The sequence below is a fragment of the Aedes albopictus genome, chromosome 1 (assembly GCF_035046485.1).
Source record: "Aedes albopictus strain Foshan chromosome 1, AalbF5, whole genome shotgun sequence".
Taxonomy (NCBI): domain Eukaryota; kingdom Metazoa; phylum Arthropoda; class Insecta; order Diptera; family Culicidae; genus Aedes; species Aedes albopictus.
In genome coordinates this window covers 157567039-157582543 of record NC_085136.1, presented here as the reverse complement: position 1 = coordinate 157582543, position 15505 = coordinate 157567039, and the positions used below count along the sequence as shown (strand labels likewise).

Genomic DNA, 15505 nt, shown 5'->3' with positions numbered 1-15505 from the left:
TTTCCATCAAAAATGTCATTCGATGATGAAGTAGGAGAAAATCCCGATGAAATTTGCAATCTTTTTGCGGCTTATTTCCAAGAAACTTATAGTACATTTTTGGATTCTGATCGTGACTATGAATACTTCTCTCATTTTCCTGATTTTACCAACAATATTGGAATCAATCAAATCATGTTACAGGACATTCTAAGTGGTCTAAAAGGCTTAGATCCAAACAAAGGTCCAGGACCAGATGGAATTCCACCGGTTCTTTTGAAGAACTTGGCAACTGAATTTGCGGCACCACTATTTTGGCTTTACAATATGTCGCTTGAAAGTGGAAAGTTTCCGCAAGGTTGGAAAAAATCTTTCCTTATACCCATCTATAAATCTGGTAAAAAATCTAACGTTCGTAATTATCGTGGAATTGCTATTATCTCATGCATACCAAAACTATTCGAATCTATTATAAACAAAAGTGCGTTTAATCAAATAAAACAAAGAATAACTAATGCGCAACATGGATTTTTCAAAGGTCGTTCAACTACGACAAACTTGTTAGAATTTGTTAATTACACCTTATGTGCAATGGACGGAGGTAACTATGTTGAATCACTTTACACCGATTTTAGTAAAGCGTTCGACAAACTAGACATTCCAATGTTGATTTTCAAGCATGATAAAATGGGAATCGAGTCAAAATTTCTGAAATGGATCGAATCGTATTTAACTGACCGTTTACAGATTGTAAGATTTGATGGAAAAAATTCAAAACCTATCAAAGTATCATCGGGAGTTCCTCAAGGCTCACATTTAGGACCTTTGCTTTTTATATTGTTTGTAAACGATATCACGTATATTCTTAAGCACATCAAGATCCTCATATATGCTGACGATATCAAGCTTTTTATGGAAATAAAAAATGTAGAAGACAGAGAATGTTTTTTAAGAGAAATAAGCATATTTGATCAATGGTGTAGAAAAAGCCTACTGCAGTTAAACGTGAAAAAATGTAATTCAATAACTTTCAGCAGAAAACATAGCACACCACCAATTACTATATTTTTAGGAAATCAAGAAGTTGTAAAATGTAATAGAATTAGAGATTTAGGAGTTATCTTAGATTCGAAGTTAACTTTCACTGATCATTATAACGCTATCACTCACAAAGCAACTAATGTACTAGGCTTCATTAAGCGTTTTGGCTACAACTTTCAGGACCCATACACAATAAAAACATTATACGTTGCTTATGTAAGATCAGTTCTAGAATACTGTAGCATTGTATGGTCTCCCTACATGATAACTCACGAGGATCGAATCGAATCAATACAAAAACAGTTCCTCCTATATGCTTTGCGAAAGTTAGGTTGGACCACTTTTCCACTGCCTTCTTATGAGGCTCGATGCATGCTCATAGATATCCAAACTTTGAAAGAGCGTCGCGAATTATCCATGGTATCATTTCTAAATGATTTAGTATCTCATCGCATTGACTCTGCTAATCTATTATCAAACATCAATTTCTATACTCCAGTTAGACCATTAAGAGGTCGTAATCTATTTGCTCTTAACAGTCATCGAACAGATTATGCGAAATTTGGTCCTTTAAATCGAATGATGAATCTTTATAATCAGCACTGCGCATGTATAGATATAACCATGTCTCGAACAAATATTAAAAAATACTTTAATTCCTTGAGAAACCATAGAATATAGCTATAAGTGAAAATGTAGTCTACGTTATTGTTTGACGAAATAAATAAATAAAATAAATAAATACAATGATACACTATGCTAACAAGTTTTAATTAGCATCGTAGTTAATATAGTTTCACTAGAAATTTTCCCTTCTTTAAAAAAAAGCAGTTCTTTCAAGTTTTAATGTTAACAAGTTTTTGTTAACATGACAGGACAGCTAATATAGTTTCACTAGAAATTTCCCCTTCTTTTAAAGAAGGCGACTCTTACAAGTTTTATTGATTGATTGATTTGTCTTTATTAAAGAAGCTTTTTACAAGTTTTAATTAACATCGCAGCTCATATAGTTTCCCGAGAAATTTTCCCTTCTTTCAAAGAAGGCGGTTTTTTTAAGTGTTAATGCTAACAAGTTTTTGTTAACATGACAATCAATAATATCATAATAGGGGTACTCACTAAACAAATTAAATTGCTGCGTAAGTCATGATTTTCTGCTTATTTGAAATGTTTCATGGTTTTGCGAATGAAATAATCAAAGATTGCCTTGGTGATCGAGACGTTTAATCAGTTTAATCAGTTAACGTTGTTAAGTGAATCTCCCTAATATAGTTTATGAAATAACTAGTGTGTATTGACAAAGTTTCCGTTGAAGCTGTTGTATTTAATTAAATCGCAGTTAAATCATGTACATACATACTTTTAAAGAATATATAAAAACTAGTGATAAAAAATTACTTCTTACGCGTTTCGGGGAAACGGCATTTGGTTAAACGGCATTTGGGAAAAAGGGACATTCGGCGAAACGACATTCGGGGAAAAGTATGTAGCACAATCGAGGCAAACACCAAGTTTGCAGGGTTGTTGTCCGAAAGTCCTGCAACATGCCCTGCTAACCGTATCCTTCCGGCTTTAACCATTTTCTTCATCTTCCACCGGTCAATCGATGACAAAGACTGCTAGCTAAGAGTTGAGCGTCTGTTCACCAAAAAGGTGCGGCTCAAACAGCCGCAGTATGAAATACTCCTCCACTGGAAGCTGTACTTAAGGTGACAGCCCCTACACGGTGGATAGGGGACTTTAGACCAAGAACCTACTGTTCTCGAAACTCAAAAACCGTTTCAGAAACCGAAAATGAAAGATCACAAACTATTAGCGCGAAACAACGGATAAGAATTGGAACTTGGAATGTATTAACCTTAGCCCAGCAGGATAAACTGACACAACTAGCCAATGAGGCATGCCGTCTGAAGCATGAGATCCTAGAATTGAGCGAAGTCCGTTGGCCTAACTTTGGATAACACAGATTGGCATCGGGTCAAATTCTGCTATACTTTGGCCTAAATACAAGGCGAACACGCTTCTCGTTACCCCACAAGCCCACGCTGCGTTTATGAAGTGGGAACCGTAATAGTTCCTCTCATTAATATAAGAAGATAATTGTGGCCACGTTTAGCACATGGGTTCGAAACCTTACCATGATCCAATGTTACGCGCCAACCGATGCTGACGAATTGCAAGACAGAGCATGAGCATAGATGACCGTACAATTCGTAGTTGCTACTCCGTGAATGAACAGAAAAATCGAAATTGCACAAGGAATCAATAAACGGAGCTTAGGAGTAGCTATAGGTATACCGCTCTCAATATACATTTTCGAGAATTCCATACTTTTTTTAGACAATGCTGGTGTCGATCACGTCCTTACGGTCATCAAGGAAGGGAAGGAATGTTAGTTCGACGTGCGTTGTTAGCAATATGGATATTTTTCTCAGTGAATGATTTAGATCTCCTATGATGACTTGAAGTCGTGGTTTAGGCAGCGGGCGCACTCGCGTTCGACCTGCGCGTATAGAATTCGCGACTATATGAAGTTGAAAGAGATTCCAACCAGGGCTACTCATAACTCAAACTAAAATACCCTAAAATTTCTAAAAAAATTAAAGGGTGACTTAGGGTATCATCGGCAGCTTTGTTATTTTCGTCATGAGGGATTTATGTCGGCAAAATTGCCTGAAACTTGATCATATTCAGCTTGGTTGGGAAGGACGAGGGGAAGGATATGCCACAGACAAACAGACGTAACACCTTGAACGATTTTCATGGAAATCCATCGCCCAGTTCACACTACCCTCATCTGGTGGAAAACTTGCACGAATCACTGTGTTGTGCAATATCGTCAACAGAAGGCGCTAGTGTGAAACGTCAAACGCATAGAAAAACGATGCGCGCGCCTCTGGTTGTGAAAGCCACAACTATGAAAATTTAAAATGATCGTTAAAAGCGTGGTCGATGGAAATTTCGGAAGTTTTACGTCTGTTTGTCTGTGGATATGCCATCTCTAAGTTCAACAGGTTTAAAAAAACATGACGAAGAGAACAAAACTGCCGGAAATGACTAAGCTCCCCTGCTCTTCAAAAATTCTTTCATGATTTCTGAGCGTAACTCCTGGAATTTCTTCCAAAGTTTCTTCCTGGTTTTCCGCAGGATTCTTTCACGAGATATCTGTTTGAGTACGTCCCCATATTTCTTGCAAAGGTTTTCCGATATACTTCCAGAGATTCTCGCTGGACTCCACCAAAACTATTCAAAGTTTGTTCAAGAATGTCATTGGTTGAGCCTCGTAGTCATGCGGTTAGGATTCGATTCGCGCTCCGAGCGATGATTTTTTTTTTTTTTTTCACGGGAATAGCTTCTTATCCGTAGCCACTCCGTGTTAAGTTTCATTTAATCGGTACAGCCGCCGTGTCTTTTTAGTGGTTTCCCGGGATAGCTATCCAATAGTTAATATCGGAATTTTTACTGATAATTTCCGATACTTCTCTTGTTTTCCTCGCGGAACTTCGTCCGTAGCTGCTTTCAGGATTCCATGAGGTTTTCAGAATTCCTCCTTGGATGTCCTTAATATTTCTTCTCGGGATTACTATTCTGCGCTATTACCTAGAACTTTCTTCGAGATGTCTCATTTTTTTTATATCCTTCAAAAGAAGAATATTAAAGATGTTAACAAGTCCAAGGCTTGTGCAATATCTGATGTGTTGTCCAATGACCACCCGTAATTATACTACCTTAGGTAGACATAATGAATCATACCTAGACATTTAGGTACTGTCATGAATAGTATTTCATGTAGGTAGATATCCTATGCATACAACCATTAGGTAGACACTAAAATTTTTTCTCAGGTTATTCCTGAAGTTCCTGTCGAGATTTATTCAAAAACACTTTGCGGAGTTTCTCGCAAGGATAAGATTACGTTTTTTTTCCTCCCCTGTTGGGGAAATTAAGCCACTGCGTCCAATAGGCTGAACTTTTGTGGCATGTCCCGTTTTGATATTCGCATCTAGCCAGCTAATTACCATGAGTCGAGTAATCAGTTTCTGCCATGACGCGTCGTCTCCCAGTCAGGTGCAATGGAATTAATAAACTCCAAGACCTTCCCAGGTTCTGCAGACCAGATCTCACTGGGTTGCAAGCAACCACTATTTAGAAATCTTTGCCTGCGCGTGTATAAAGCACCACAATTGCAAAGCAGGTGTTCCGAGGTTTCACGTTCCGTATTACAGAAACGACAGATATCATTCTGAATCTGGCCAAAATTCGAGTTTTAAGAGCTTTTTGGTTTTATAAGCATTTGGTGTTATAAATCGTTTCGACTGATTGCAATTTTTGACATCCATCCAATTGGATACCACCCTCTGCTCAGCCCAGCATTTCAGGTCAATTTTTATTGTACAGTTTGATATACCACAGAAAGGTTCTGGGCCAGCAAATTGTAGATTGGATTACGTAAGTTATCTCAGGAGACATTCTGAGCAAAACCCAAAGAAGAATCCCAGCAATAACTTTGGGAGAAATCTCTAAAAGAGTATCCAGAATCTCGGGACAATTTCTGGTAATGATTCCGGGAAAAAATTTGGGAATAATGCAGAGAATATCTGTAAAAAATATCAGGTGGATCACTGCAAGAAATCCGGTACAACTACAAAGAACAGCCTGGCTCTGAAAGATTGCAAGAGAAGAATTCATTGAGAAATATCAGCAATAACTCCTGTGTAAATCCCAGAAGGCACTCTGGAAAAAAAATCTTAGGAGAAAGTCCAGGGTAAATTGAGAAAAACTCTGGAAGGCATCTCCTGACCAACATCGGAAAGAATCTTCTGAGAGAAGTTCCAGGAGATACTCCGAGAGAAATCTTAGGTACAACTTCAAAATAAACCTCGCGAATACTTTTAAGAAACTCCTGTAGGAGACCAGGAAGAACATCTCGAAGAAAGCCCAAAGCAATTGTTTGAAGATATCACAGGAAAATAAAGAAAGAAATCTCTTGCAGTAAATTCGTGAAAACTCCTTCAGAAACCCTTGGAGGAACTTTAGCAGGAACCCCATGAATAACTCCTTTAGCAACTCCGATATACATTCTGGAAAGATCTTCTGGGGAAGTCCCAAGAAGAACACCGGAAGAAATCGTGTAAAATGTCCATGAGGAATGCCGAAAGAAATTCCACGATTCATTCCGACAGAAATTCTTATAGAGTATTCGGGATAAATTCTGGTAGAAATCCTACGAAGATTTCTTTGAGCAAAACACTGGAGGAACTCCGAAAGAAATAGCATCCCCGTGAAAACTCCAGGAGAAATCGGTTGGAATTCAGAAATCCAGGAAGGAATCCGGAAGTATACCTTTCCGAAAAAAAATGATAAAAAGTAATACCAAGAAAAATAGCGTCAAAAATGCGGAAGGAATTTTATAAGAAATCCTGTGAGACATTCCAGGAGGTATTTCTAAAGAAGTTCCAAAAAGAAACCCTGACGGAATTTCTGGAAAAAATCCTTGTAGCGAAATTTCTATATGGATTTTTACTACAAGGTTTTTATTCATACGATCCATTTTTTTTTTATCGGAGTAAAATTTCCCTGAGTACTCAAGATATTCCCTGAGTATTCCAGGGTTTTCCCTGTTAAATAAAATTCCCTGAGGATTCCCGGTTTTCCAGGTTTCTCGAGGTAGTAGATAGAGCCGTAGTGTGTGGTTGGCCAGGTTGGCCCCCGCCAAGGGCGCCAACCTCAGAGGGGCGCCGAAAAGGCCTAAGGCTAGAAGCAAACAGAATTATTCAGTTGTTTTCTTGAATGTATCAAGATTTCACTATATCACCTAAAATTAATAATGTATTTTTTACGTTCTGTATTCATAAAGATTCAGATTTCTCCAGATTACTTTGAGTATTTGTTCGAAATTTCTTGCTAGGTTTCCTTCAGAAAATCTTTAAAAAATTCTTTCGGAAATTCCTCTAGGAATTTCTTTGAAACAATCTTCAACAATGCCTCTCACAGAAACTCCTTCAGGAATGCTTAAAAAAAGAAATCAAAATTTCTTCTGAAGATTCCTCTCGAAATTTCTCGAGGGACCCCTATAGAAGACATTCAGGAGTTATCTAGGAATTTATTCAGAAATTGGTCAAAGGTTTCCTTTTGAAACTTCCATAGTTTCCTAAAGATTTTTTTTTTTAAATCCTTCAGGGATAAATTTGGAAATTTTTCTTAAGGATACCGTCAAAAATTTCTCCACGGATTCCTTAAATCTTCTAAGGGTTCATGCTTCTATTTCTCAATACTTTTATTTCACATTTTGCCTTATTTCGTATAGAAAATACTATAGAGACTCCTTCAGAAATCCCAAGAATTCCCTCAGAAATGCCTCTCAGAAGAAAACTCTCATATCGCTTAGAAAATCTTCCAGTGATTTCTTTCGATTTTTTCCATGTTCACTAAAGATTTTTCCATAAATTTCTGCTGGAATCCCTCCAAGAAATCTTAAATTTGGAACTACTTCAGAAGTTTCCCCAGGTATTCCGTTAGAAAATTCGCCCTTGATCATCCAAAATTTCTCTAAAGGTTTATTTTGAAATCTTTACATGAATTCCTTCAGCAATTCCTTCTAGGGAATAAAAAAAAACCTCGAGATTCCTTAAGATTTTTCAGGAATTCCTTCAAAAATTCTTCCAAGCATTCTATCAGAAATACTTTCAGTGGGTCTCCACAAATTCTTATAGACATTGCTTCAAGCATTTCTTCACAAACTGTACCAGGAATTCCTGCAAGAATTACTTCATGAATTACATTGAAAATTCTTGCTGAAATGTTTCCCGAGTTTTCATTAGATATTCCTGCAGAAACTCCAGAGATTTTTTCAGAACTTCATTCAGTGATTCCAGAAGGAATTCATCTAGAGATTCAAACAAAAACTCATAATGAAAGTTCTTCAGGAATTCCTCCCGGTCTTCATCCATGTATTAAGTATTTTTGGAAACAAAAATCAGTTGAACAAAAAATCCTGAAAATAAAAAAATACTGTACGATTTCTTGAAGAAGTTTTTGCATAATTATTGTTAGAAATCTGAAGTGTAATTTCAAATTATTTTGCTGGTGTTAATCAGATTATTTAAATTTAAAATGTTTTCGTACTTACATTCGTGTAAGAGAAATTAATTATAAAAAATGTTTTGGTGATTAAAAAGAAAAACACGAAAGAAAAATACTTTAAGAAAATAAAAAAAAAAAATAAACATCGGGGTAAATTTGTTTCTTCGGGAAACCAAAATCTAGCTTTTAAAGAAACTTTAAAAAATGAATAACTTCAATTTTTTGCAAATTAACGATATTCAATTGTCATGGGGTGCTAATCTGGATGCTTGCCAAGGGCGCCATGGGACCACGCTACGGCTCTGAGTAGACACCCTGCCAACTCTTTATCACGCTGATAAAAAAACCTCGTAAAGACCTGTCAGAATGTGTGTGTGAAAAAAACTCTCTCTCGTTTTTTTTTCTCACGTAAACCTTCGCGTACATTCGACAACTTCGTAGTCGCGAATACGTCCTTGTCATCACCAATGCTTTCGGAACATGGGCTGAAGTTGAAGAATCGGCCCTTGATATTCAACCTGCATATTGAGGTGTTAGGTGATAGGAGTTGTTGGGTAGAAGCTAGTGATCCTCCAACAGCGCCTAATATGAAGCGATCAGATTTGTTATCATCAGGGTGTTACTCCACACATCTTAGCGTAGAATGTTTCAACATGTAGTTTAGCTTAACTTGGCTAGCCTAATTACAACCAAAACATCATTCGATGTAATTTATTTCAAGACATAGTGTTCAATAATAGTATGTGCACAATGTGTGTTTTAAAAAATGCTTCACTAGGAGTTGTCAGTATATATCTTCCAATTTAGGCTCGTCGCATATGCCAACCACACTATGTATGGAATCATTAGCCATCCCGCTAATCGATTAACTTTGTAAAATGTTATAGTTGTAATTATGACCATCAGTAGCATCAGAGTAATCAAGACAGCACTCTGTGGAAGAAACGAAGAAAAAATAAAGAAATCATAATATTGCACATAATCGAAACACAGATAAACAGACGTAACACTCACAAAATTTCCATCGACACCGCTTTCAACGATCATTTTAAATTTTCATAGTTGTGGCTTTCACAACCAGAGGCGTGCGCATCGTTTTTTTTTCTATGCGTTTGACGTTTCACACTTGCGCCTTCTGTTGACGATATTGCACAACACAGTGATTCGAGCAACTTTTCCACCAGGTGATGGTAGTGTGAACTGGGCGATAGATTTTCATGAAAATCGTTTAAGGTGTTACGTCTGTTTGTCTGTGGTCGAAAGCTCAAACTTACCCATTTCAACTCATGTGCTATGAAGAAAACTGGTGGCCAAGCCCAATTCATCAGTAACTGAAGAATGTACATTACGAGTGGCCATCGTGCCGGTCCACTGAACCCATTGCCGTCCCTCCAGACTATATACGAAGCGTAACCCATCGATAGATACAGAAAGGTCCAAGCCGGAGCAAATAACCAATTTGGGGGACGCCATGGCGGAAGCACCAAGGTAGTATACCAAGTTCTGATTGCATTTCGGGTTTTTAAACTTGCCAGAAATCCTCCGGCCAAAGGCGTCAGAACAGCAAACAAAATAATTAACGCTGACTTCCACTGCACCATTATAAGACACTATGTAGGCACTGAACAGATGCGACGACGACGAGTTTGAACAGTGTGAATAATGAGATTAACCGGCACAGACAGCGGAGTGTCATCACTGACGACACGCGACGAATTGCGGATCTAGAAACAAAATAATGACGGAAGTGTGAATCAAAGCTTGTATTCGTCAAGCTATGTGGGTAATCTAAACATAGGTTGTGCGTAGAGTATCGTTGTAGGTTATCGGCTTGGTATACGTTTATTAATTTCGCCACACCATCCACTCTTACAAAGGTCGTCCCACTATCAACCACATTCACACATCACAAATAGCAAACGTAAAGTTTCTATAATCATTAGGCAAAGTTGTGCACAAACTGGTACGGAATGACCTCGACCAAAAGGAGAAAAATGCACGAAAAAGTACGTTTATCCATACATACATATTTCAATCGCAATGTGGACCATGGTCCTGTAGGCATTACCCCATGGAATCATACTGACATTATGATAGAGACCCTTAAAGCAGGCCTTTTTGGTTCTCGCGCGGTCTTGAGTGCGACTTTTGCAGTCGTGAATGCCACCCGTCGCTCATTTTGCTTCTGGATCAGTACCTACGTGTTCGCTGAATCCGCCTCATGGCTCGTAGGCAGGCGCGGCGCAGCTCTACTCTTCAGTTCGAACTACTTAGGCCAAGACTACAAAAAGTAACGTCGATGATCGACTCCGCACCGTTCCGTTTAAATGTACTTTTGGTTTCAACATAAGACAGACCTCGTACCTTGGCCACCACGAAGCCCTCGTAAAAAGTTAACAGCAACTTCTGGACGGGGTATTTACCCGTCGTCCATATCGCTGCCTTTTTTCTGGTCCCATCCACGGCACAGTTGCCGTTACCGGTGGGTACTCGGTATGGGTCCGGTCCGGTATGATTTCCGTCCCCCACTCAGCAACTGCCTGACAACAGCAGCTGCTGGGTTGCGGCCAAGGCTGCGGCACAGGGTTTCAAGTTCATTTGCGCGACCTGCTTTGCGCCCTTGGGCCTTCTGTTTGGTGCTTGCTGTTTGCGGATTTTCTATAACAAACCAAGCACTTGGGAGGGTTTTGTACAGCCTTGCACCTTAGGGCCTTCAGCTCCACATCGCCTACTAAGCTTGTTTCTGTCAGGGCCTTTGCGGTTCCACAACTTGTATCCTGGTTCCAGACACCTGAAGCGAACCTCCGGTGGCTCGTATATAGCCATTTGGCATATCGACGCATACCTTGAACTTTATCGGGCTTGTTAGCGGCTACCACAGACCACCTGTGTCCCTGTCAGGCCTTTCCGTAGCCGAACGTTTGCGGTGGCCACCTGCGCCTCGCACTGTTGTCGCAGTGTCATGCCAAGCTCTTCCGCGTCCATGATCTTGTCTGGGTTTTTGACCTTCAGAGTCGCTTCAACTGCAAGAGCCCTTACCTCGAACTCCTCGCCAAGGAGCTCTTCCGCCAGACACTTGTGAGCAGTGATTCCCAAAGTGGGCGAAATCGCCCCCTTGGGGGCGAAAATCAGGCCCAGGGGGGCGAAAATTTGAGAAATCAAAATTGGGGGGCGAAAATACTAAAAAGGGGGGCGATTTTCTCAATGATTGTAAAACATTGAAAGTATTGAATTACAAGTCGAGAATGGGAACTGAATCATAAAAACTCCCTGACATTCAAACTTATAGTTCAAGTTTTGCCTAGGATAATAAAAATGCTGTGACTATTAAACTTAACTTAACTCGACTTAATTTTACAGAATTATTGGTATTTATGTAAACTCTTTAGAAAAATTACTAGACAAGGCTGCTACACGTATTTCTGAAGGGTTGTGTGATTCCGGAAGTCTAAATAAAAATATATTTGAAAACTCCTATAATGAATGTGGTAACGATCATGAAAGATCTAATTAATATTTCTGTACTGTATAGATTAACGCGCACTGCGGAAGACGATAAACCATGCTGGCGCACGGCAGCGGAGAGACTGACTGCATCAATCAGCACGCATTGATAATCGTGCGCCACTCGTGTGCGCACGATGTTGGTGAAGTGCAAATGGATATTAGAGGATCTACCACATCCCCTTTTCTCTGGAAATGAAGATTGTAATTTTGTATCCAATGTAATACCACTTTAGAATGTCGTTATATTCATTTATATAGACTAATTATTGGCTCCGCCTCTTATCCAATTGGAAACCAGTATTTTAACATAAATTACGCAGTTAGTATTTTATTTCAGATGTCAATATTTTGCAAACTTTAACAATCAAGCATTATCCAACTATCCACCTTTTCTTACTCAGAAGTCAGTAATTTCCTCTTATCGGAATTCTATGCCTTTTCCGATTTATTTGAATGACATGCACATTTCTAATACGTAAATGAATTTAAACCTATTTCTTTATTTTTTTTCAAGCTTTGCTCTGAATATTTTTACTTTGTACTATTGTGGCATTTGCGCCCATTCAGACTTGTCCCGAACTACTATCACACTTGAATCTCGCACAAGATTTCGCAGCACGAATATAACAAGGCTCCTTTCGGACCATTGTAAGTTCTACGTTCTAAATTTAACTGTGATACTCGCTCAATCTTATCGGGGAAATATATTGCAGCGAAATAATGACCAGTAAGGAATCATAATCCTTACGAAAATGTAAACATTCGTGAGAAATCCAATATATACAAACATAGCGTGTAGGGTTTTTATGCAGTTATTGGTTGACTGGCAACAACTTTTCTGACGGTGGTCATTCTTATGACTTAACAATAGTCTAATAACAAAATAAACAGCTTCCCAAACATATTTGAATTAAATCGCATAATTATCACCCTTCGCCTCTGAATATATTTTTTTTATTTTTCAGTTCAGGCTACAAATGAGTTATTTAAGATCAACGGAAATCCAACACTTTCCAGGGCCTTGACAATTATTCAAATGCAGCCAATGATAAAATTAGAAATCATAATTACCGTCTATACAAGATTCATATACTATGAAGCACTTTGTTTAGGCATATTGCCCTCCATCTCCATTGTACTTTAAAGCGGGATCAAATCTTAAATCACCTATTGAAAATTTATTATGGATATTATTTATTGAATGAGCTTGAAGCTAACAATATTGGTTTGTCTACCAGACGTTGACGTTTGCTGTTCTTTTGTTTGATTTAAAAGGAATATTTTTTTTCTTCTGGCATTAGAAAAAGCTATATTTGTTCTAATAGTAGTGTTGAAACACAATATAGAATTAAGAAATATGACGGGACTCTGAAAAGTCATCGAATTTTCGAGCAGTTCAGGGCACGATAAACTTCAATGCAACAGCTAAGGCATTCAAACAAATATCATCCTATTTAACCTCGGAAAAGGGTGTTGTAAATGATTCATACAACACCCCTGAATAATATATTTTTTTGTTGCTTTTATTAGTTGGACAACTAAAACAATAATACAGCTGCTCTAAGATGACCAGAACGAAGCATCGGCACATAACTGTAGATTTTTTTTTCGTTTTCTTATTGAACTGCAGTGCTGTCACGATGTTTTTAACCTGGGTATGTATACAATAACATGATAGCCCTAATCGCTAAGTTCAAAATGAAGTCTCTTGAACGATTGTTGCAAGGTTCCTGCTAAGGGGGGAAGTGGAAGCCCTCAACAGTCCCGAAAAGCTCAGGGAATGCCACAAAACTGAAGATAAAGTCCACAAAGCAAATAGGTTTTATAAACTACATTTATTCTTAATTTCTCCTGCCTGTCATCCTGCCTCCTCTTCCTATGCTTCCTTGCCTTTCTCTCTTACTCTATTTTTGATTCTTCATTTTATTTACTCACGCGCGCGCAATCTACTTGGGTGCACCCATACTGCCGGTTGAACCGCCGCCTTGCTCGAGACCGCCCTATGTCGTGGCGCATCTCGTCCCGCAACACCGCAAGCCTTCCTTGCTCTCGGCGGTTGATGCGGTCCACCTAAATCTTTCCAGGCTGCTACCAATCCACGCAGCCGGACGCCCGCTTAATCGCCTGGTGCGGCTCTCCTCCAAATGCCCGCGATCCGGTCAGCGAAAGGTAATCGCTCGTCTTGGCTGTTTGTGCTCCGCCCGATGATAACACCTATCTCGCTTTGCCGACGCTGAATTCAGCCAGCTCCGTCGCATTAGTCTACGCTAAGACCCCTCGCTCGTCCTCTGGTATTCGCTCGATTTCAGCGGATTACTGAAACGGTAGAAAAAGAAAGCCCTGTGGCGCACGGCCAATTAGCCTCGACAAATGACTGAAGAATAGTGGCTGACATACTTCCTAGGAAGGCTTTCTGTTTCGCCACAGACGTGTTGGTCCGTAGAGGTGGTCTGACTCGGGTCTCGCGATGGTCTGGTTGCTGCGTAATAGGAATAATCATGGTAATTTTCGTCATTCTCTGGGTCAACGTTTTCCTTACCGTAGTGCAAGCTTTGGAGTTTGCGAACCACTGGCTTCAACGCTTCGGACGAGTATCTTCCCGGTTTTCTGGAGTAGCTGGCCCACGCCGATGTGATGCCGCGTGGCTTTGGCTGCCGATTTACAAAATGGCGATTCACCGTGCTCTAGCCAATGTGCTGTCCTTCCTGGTGGGTCAAATAACGAATCAAATCAGCATCAAATCATGCCATGGGCACTGGCTGTCTTACCGTCGGGGTTCAGCGCGAGTGTCGCGCTTGACACCTGAAAATTTATCCGCGCACTATTTGATTTTTTCCTCCGCGACTAGCACTAATCAATATGGCCGGATTTGCTCCCAGTTTGCCACCCAGAAAATGCACCAACTTGAAAAAACTCGCGATAACGGTTTCCCGTGCGTGTGGTTGCCTTGGAGGACGGGCTCCAACTAAACTCTTTCTCAAAATCAGTTTCCCGATTGCTCTGCAGACGGGTTTATCGAGAGTGAGAAATTTTCTGCTCTCTCCTGATAGCCAGACTGGGGAGGCGCTCGGTCATAATCGGGTTCGCTAACTCTTTCACACCTCCAGGCTAGTCGTGTTGGTTTGCAAACCGAGGCTGGTGAGGATGTTGATCTCGGCGGCGTCGTTCTCTCACCGCACTCCGACTTTTCGTAGTCTCTCGATGCTCTGCCTCGCTCCGCTTCGCCAAAATGCAGCGCTTGTGTGTGTGCATTTGATTTTTCTAAACTGGTGGCGTGATGCTACTGCTGTCTTGCTGATCGATGGAACTTAGAACGAAATATGATTGCAGGGGTTCTCGAGGTGCGGTTCGCGGTACAAGAATTTTCAAAGCTTGTGTGTTCATTTCGTTTGCTTAAATGCTATGTTGATTTCAGCTACATATTCTCTTATACAAACAAACTTAAACGTAACACAACTCTACCGTAGCGGAAGAATTTTTCATAAATCGGTGATCAAACGATTTATGAAAAATTCACAAAATCATTACTCATCCTCCTAGGATGATGGTCAGAGACAAGTCGGTCAACCTAACTCTTGAGCAGACCTCAAGTTACATCGTTTCCTTAACTAAAACCAAACTCATACGCAAGCCTTGGTCGCTTGCCAAATCTTCTCTATCCTCCAAACTGCATAATCTAAATGCTAGACTAAACTTCACGCCAGCTACGCCTGGCAAAATCTTCGACCTCTCAAATCGTCTCTGACCAAAGTCCATGTCCAACTTCCACGAATCCTACGGCAAAACTTTCAAATCGGATTCTAGCCTATGGTATCTGCTAAATAGGCTTAACTGTACACTAAGCATTAAGAAACTTTGTGTATCGACTATATCTATGGACAAAATTGGTTTGTAT

General features: G+C 39.7%; 1 protein-coding gene and 1 long non-coding RNA gene across 2 annotated transcripts; both read right to left on the bottom strand.

Annotated features, from left to right (window-relative positions):
• Window positions 1-8786: 8786 nt before the first annotated feature.
• On the bottom strand, window positions 8787-9971 carry LOC109427710 (translocator protein-like). Its single transcript, XM_062847471.1, has 2 exons — window positions 9378-9971; window positions 8787-9036 (listed from the first exon to the last, which is right to left on the bottom strand). Exons 1-2 carry the CDS (start codon window positions 9702-9704, stop codon window positions 8878-8880), a joined length of 486 nt encoding a protein of 161 aa, XP_062703455.1. The 5' UTR covers window positions 9705-9971; the 3' UTR covers window positions 8787-8877.
• A 1663-nt stretch (window positions 9972-11634) lies between these two features.
• On the bottom strand, window positions 11635-14602 carry LOC115257264 (uncharacterized). Its single transcript, XR_009996231.1, has 4 exons — window positions 14379-14602; window positions 14150-14315; window positions 14008-14089; window positions 11635-13950 (listed from the first exon to the last, which is right to left on the bottom strand). It is a non-coding gene; the product is annotated as an uncharacterized LOC115257264 (long non-coding RNA).
• Between the last annotated feature and the right edge of the window lie 903 nt (window positions 14603-15505).

Excerpts from the sequence above, each read along its gene's own strand:
- LOC109427710 (XM_062847471.1), bottom strand. The coding sequence starts at position 9,704 with ATGGTGCAGTGGAAGTCAGCGTTAATTATTTTGTTTGCTGTTCTGACG. Across the intron at positions 9,037-9,377 it reads TAGCACATGAGTTGAAATGG|AGTGCTGTCTTGATTACTCT; the intron begins GTAAGTTTGAGC and ends TTTCTTCCACAG.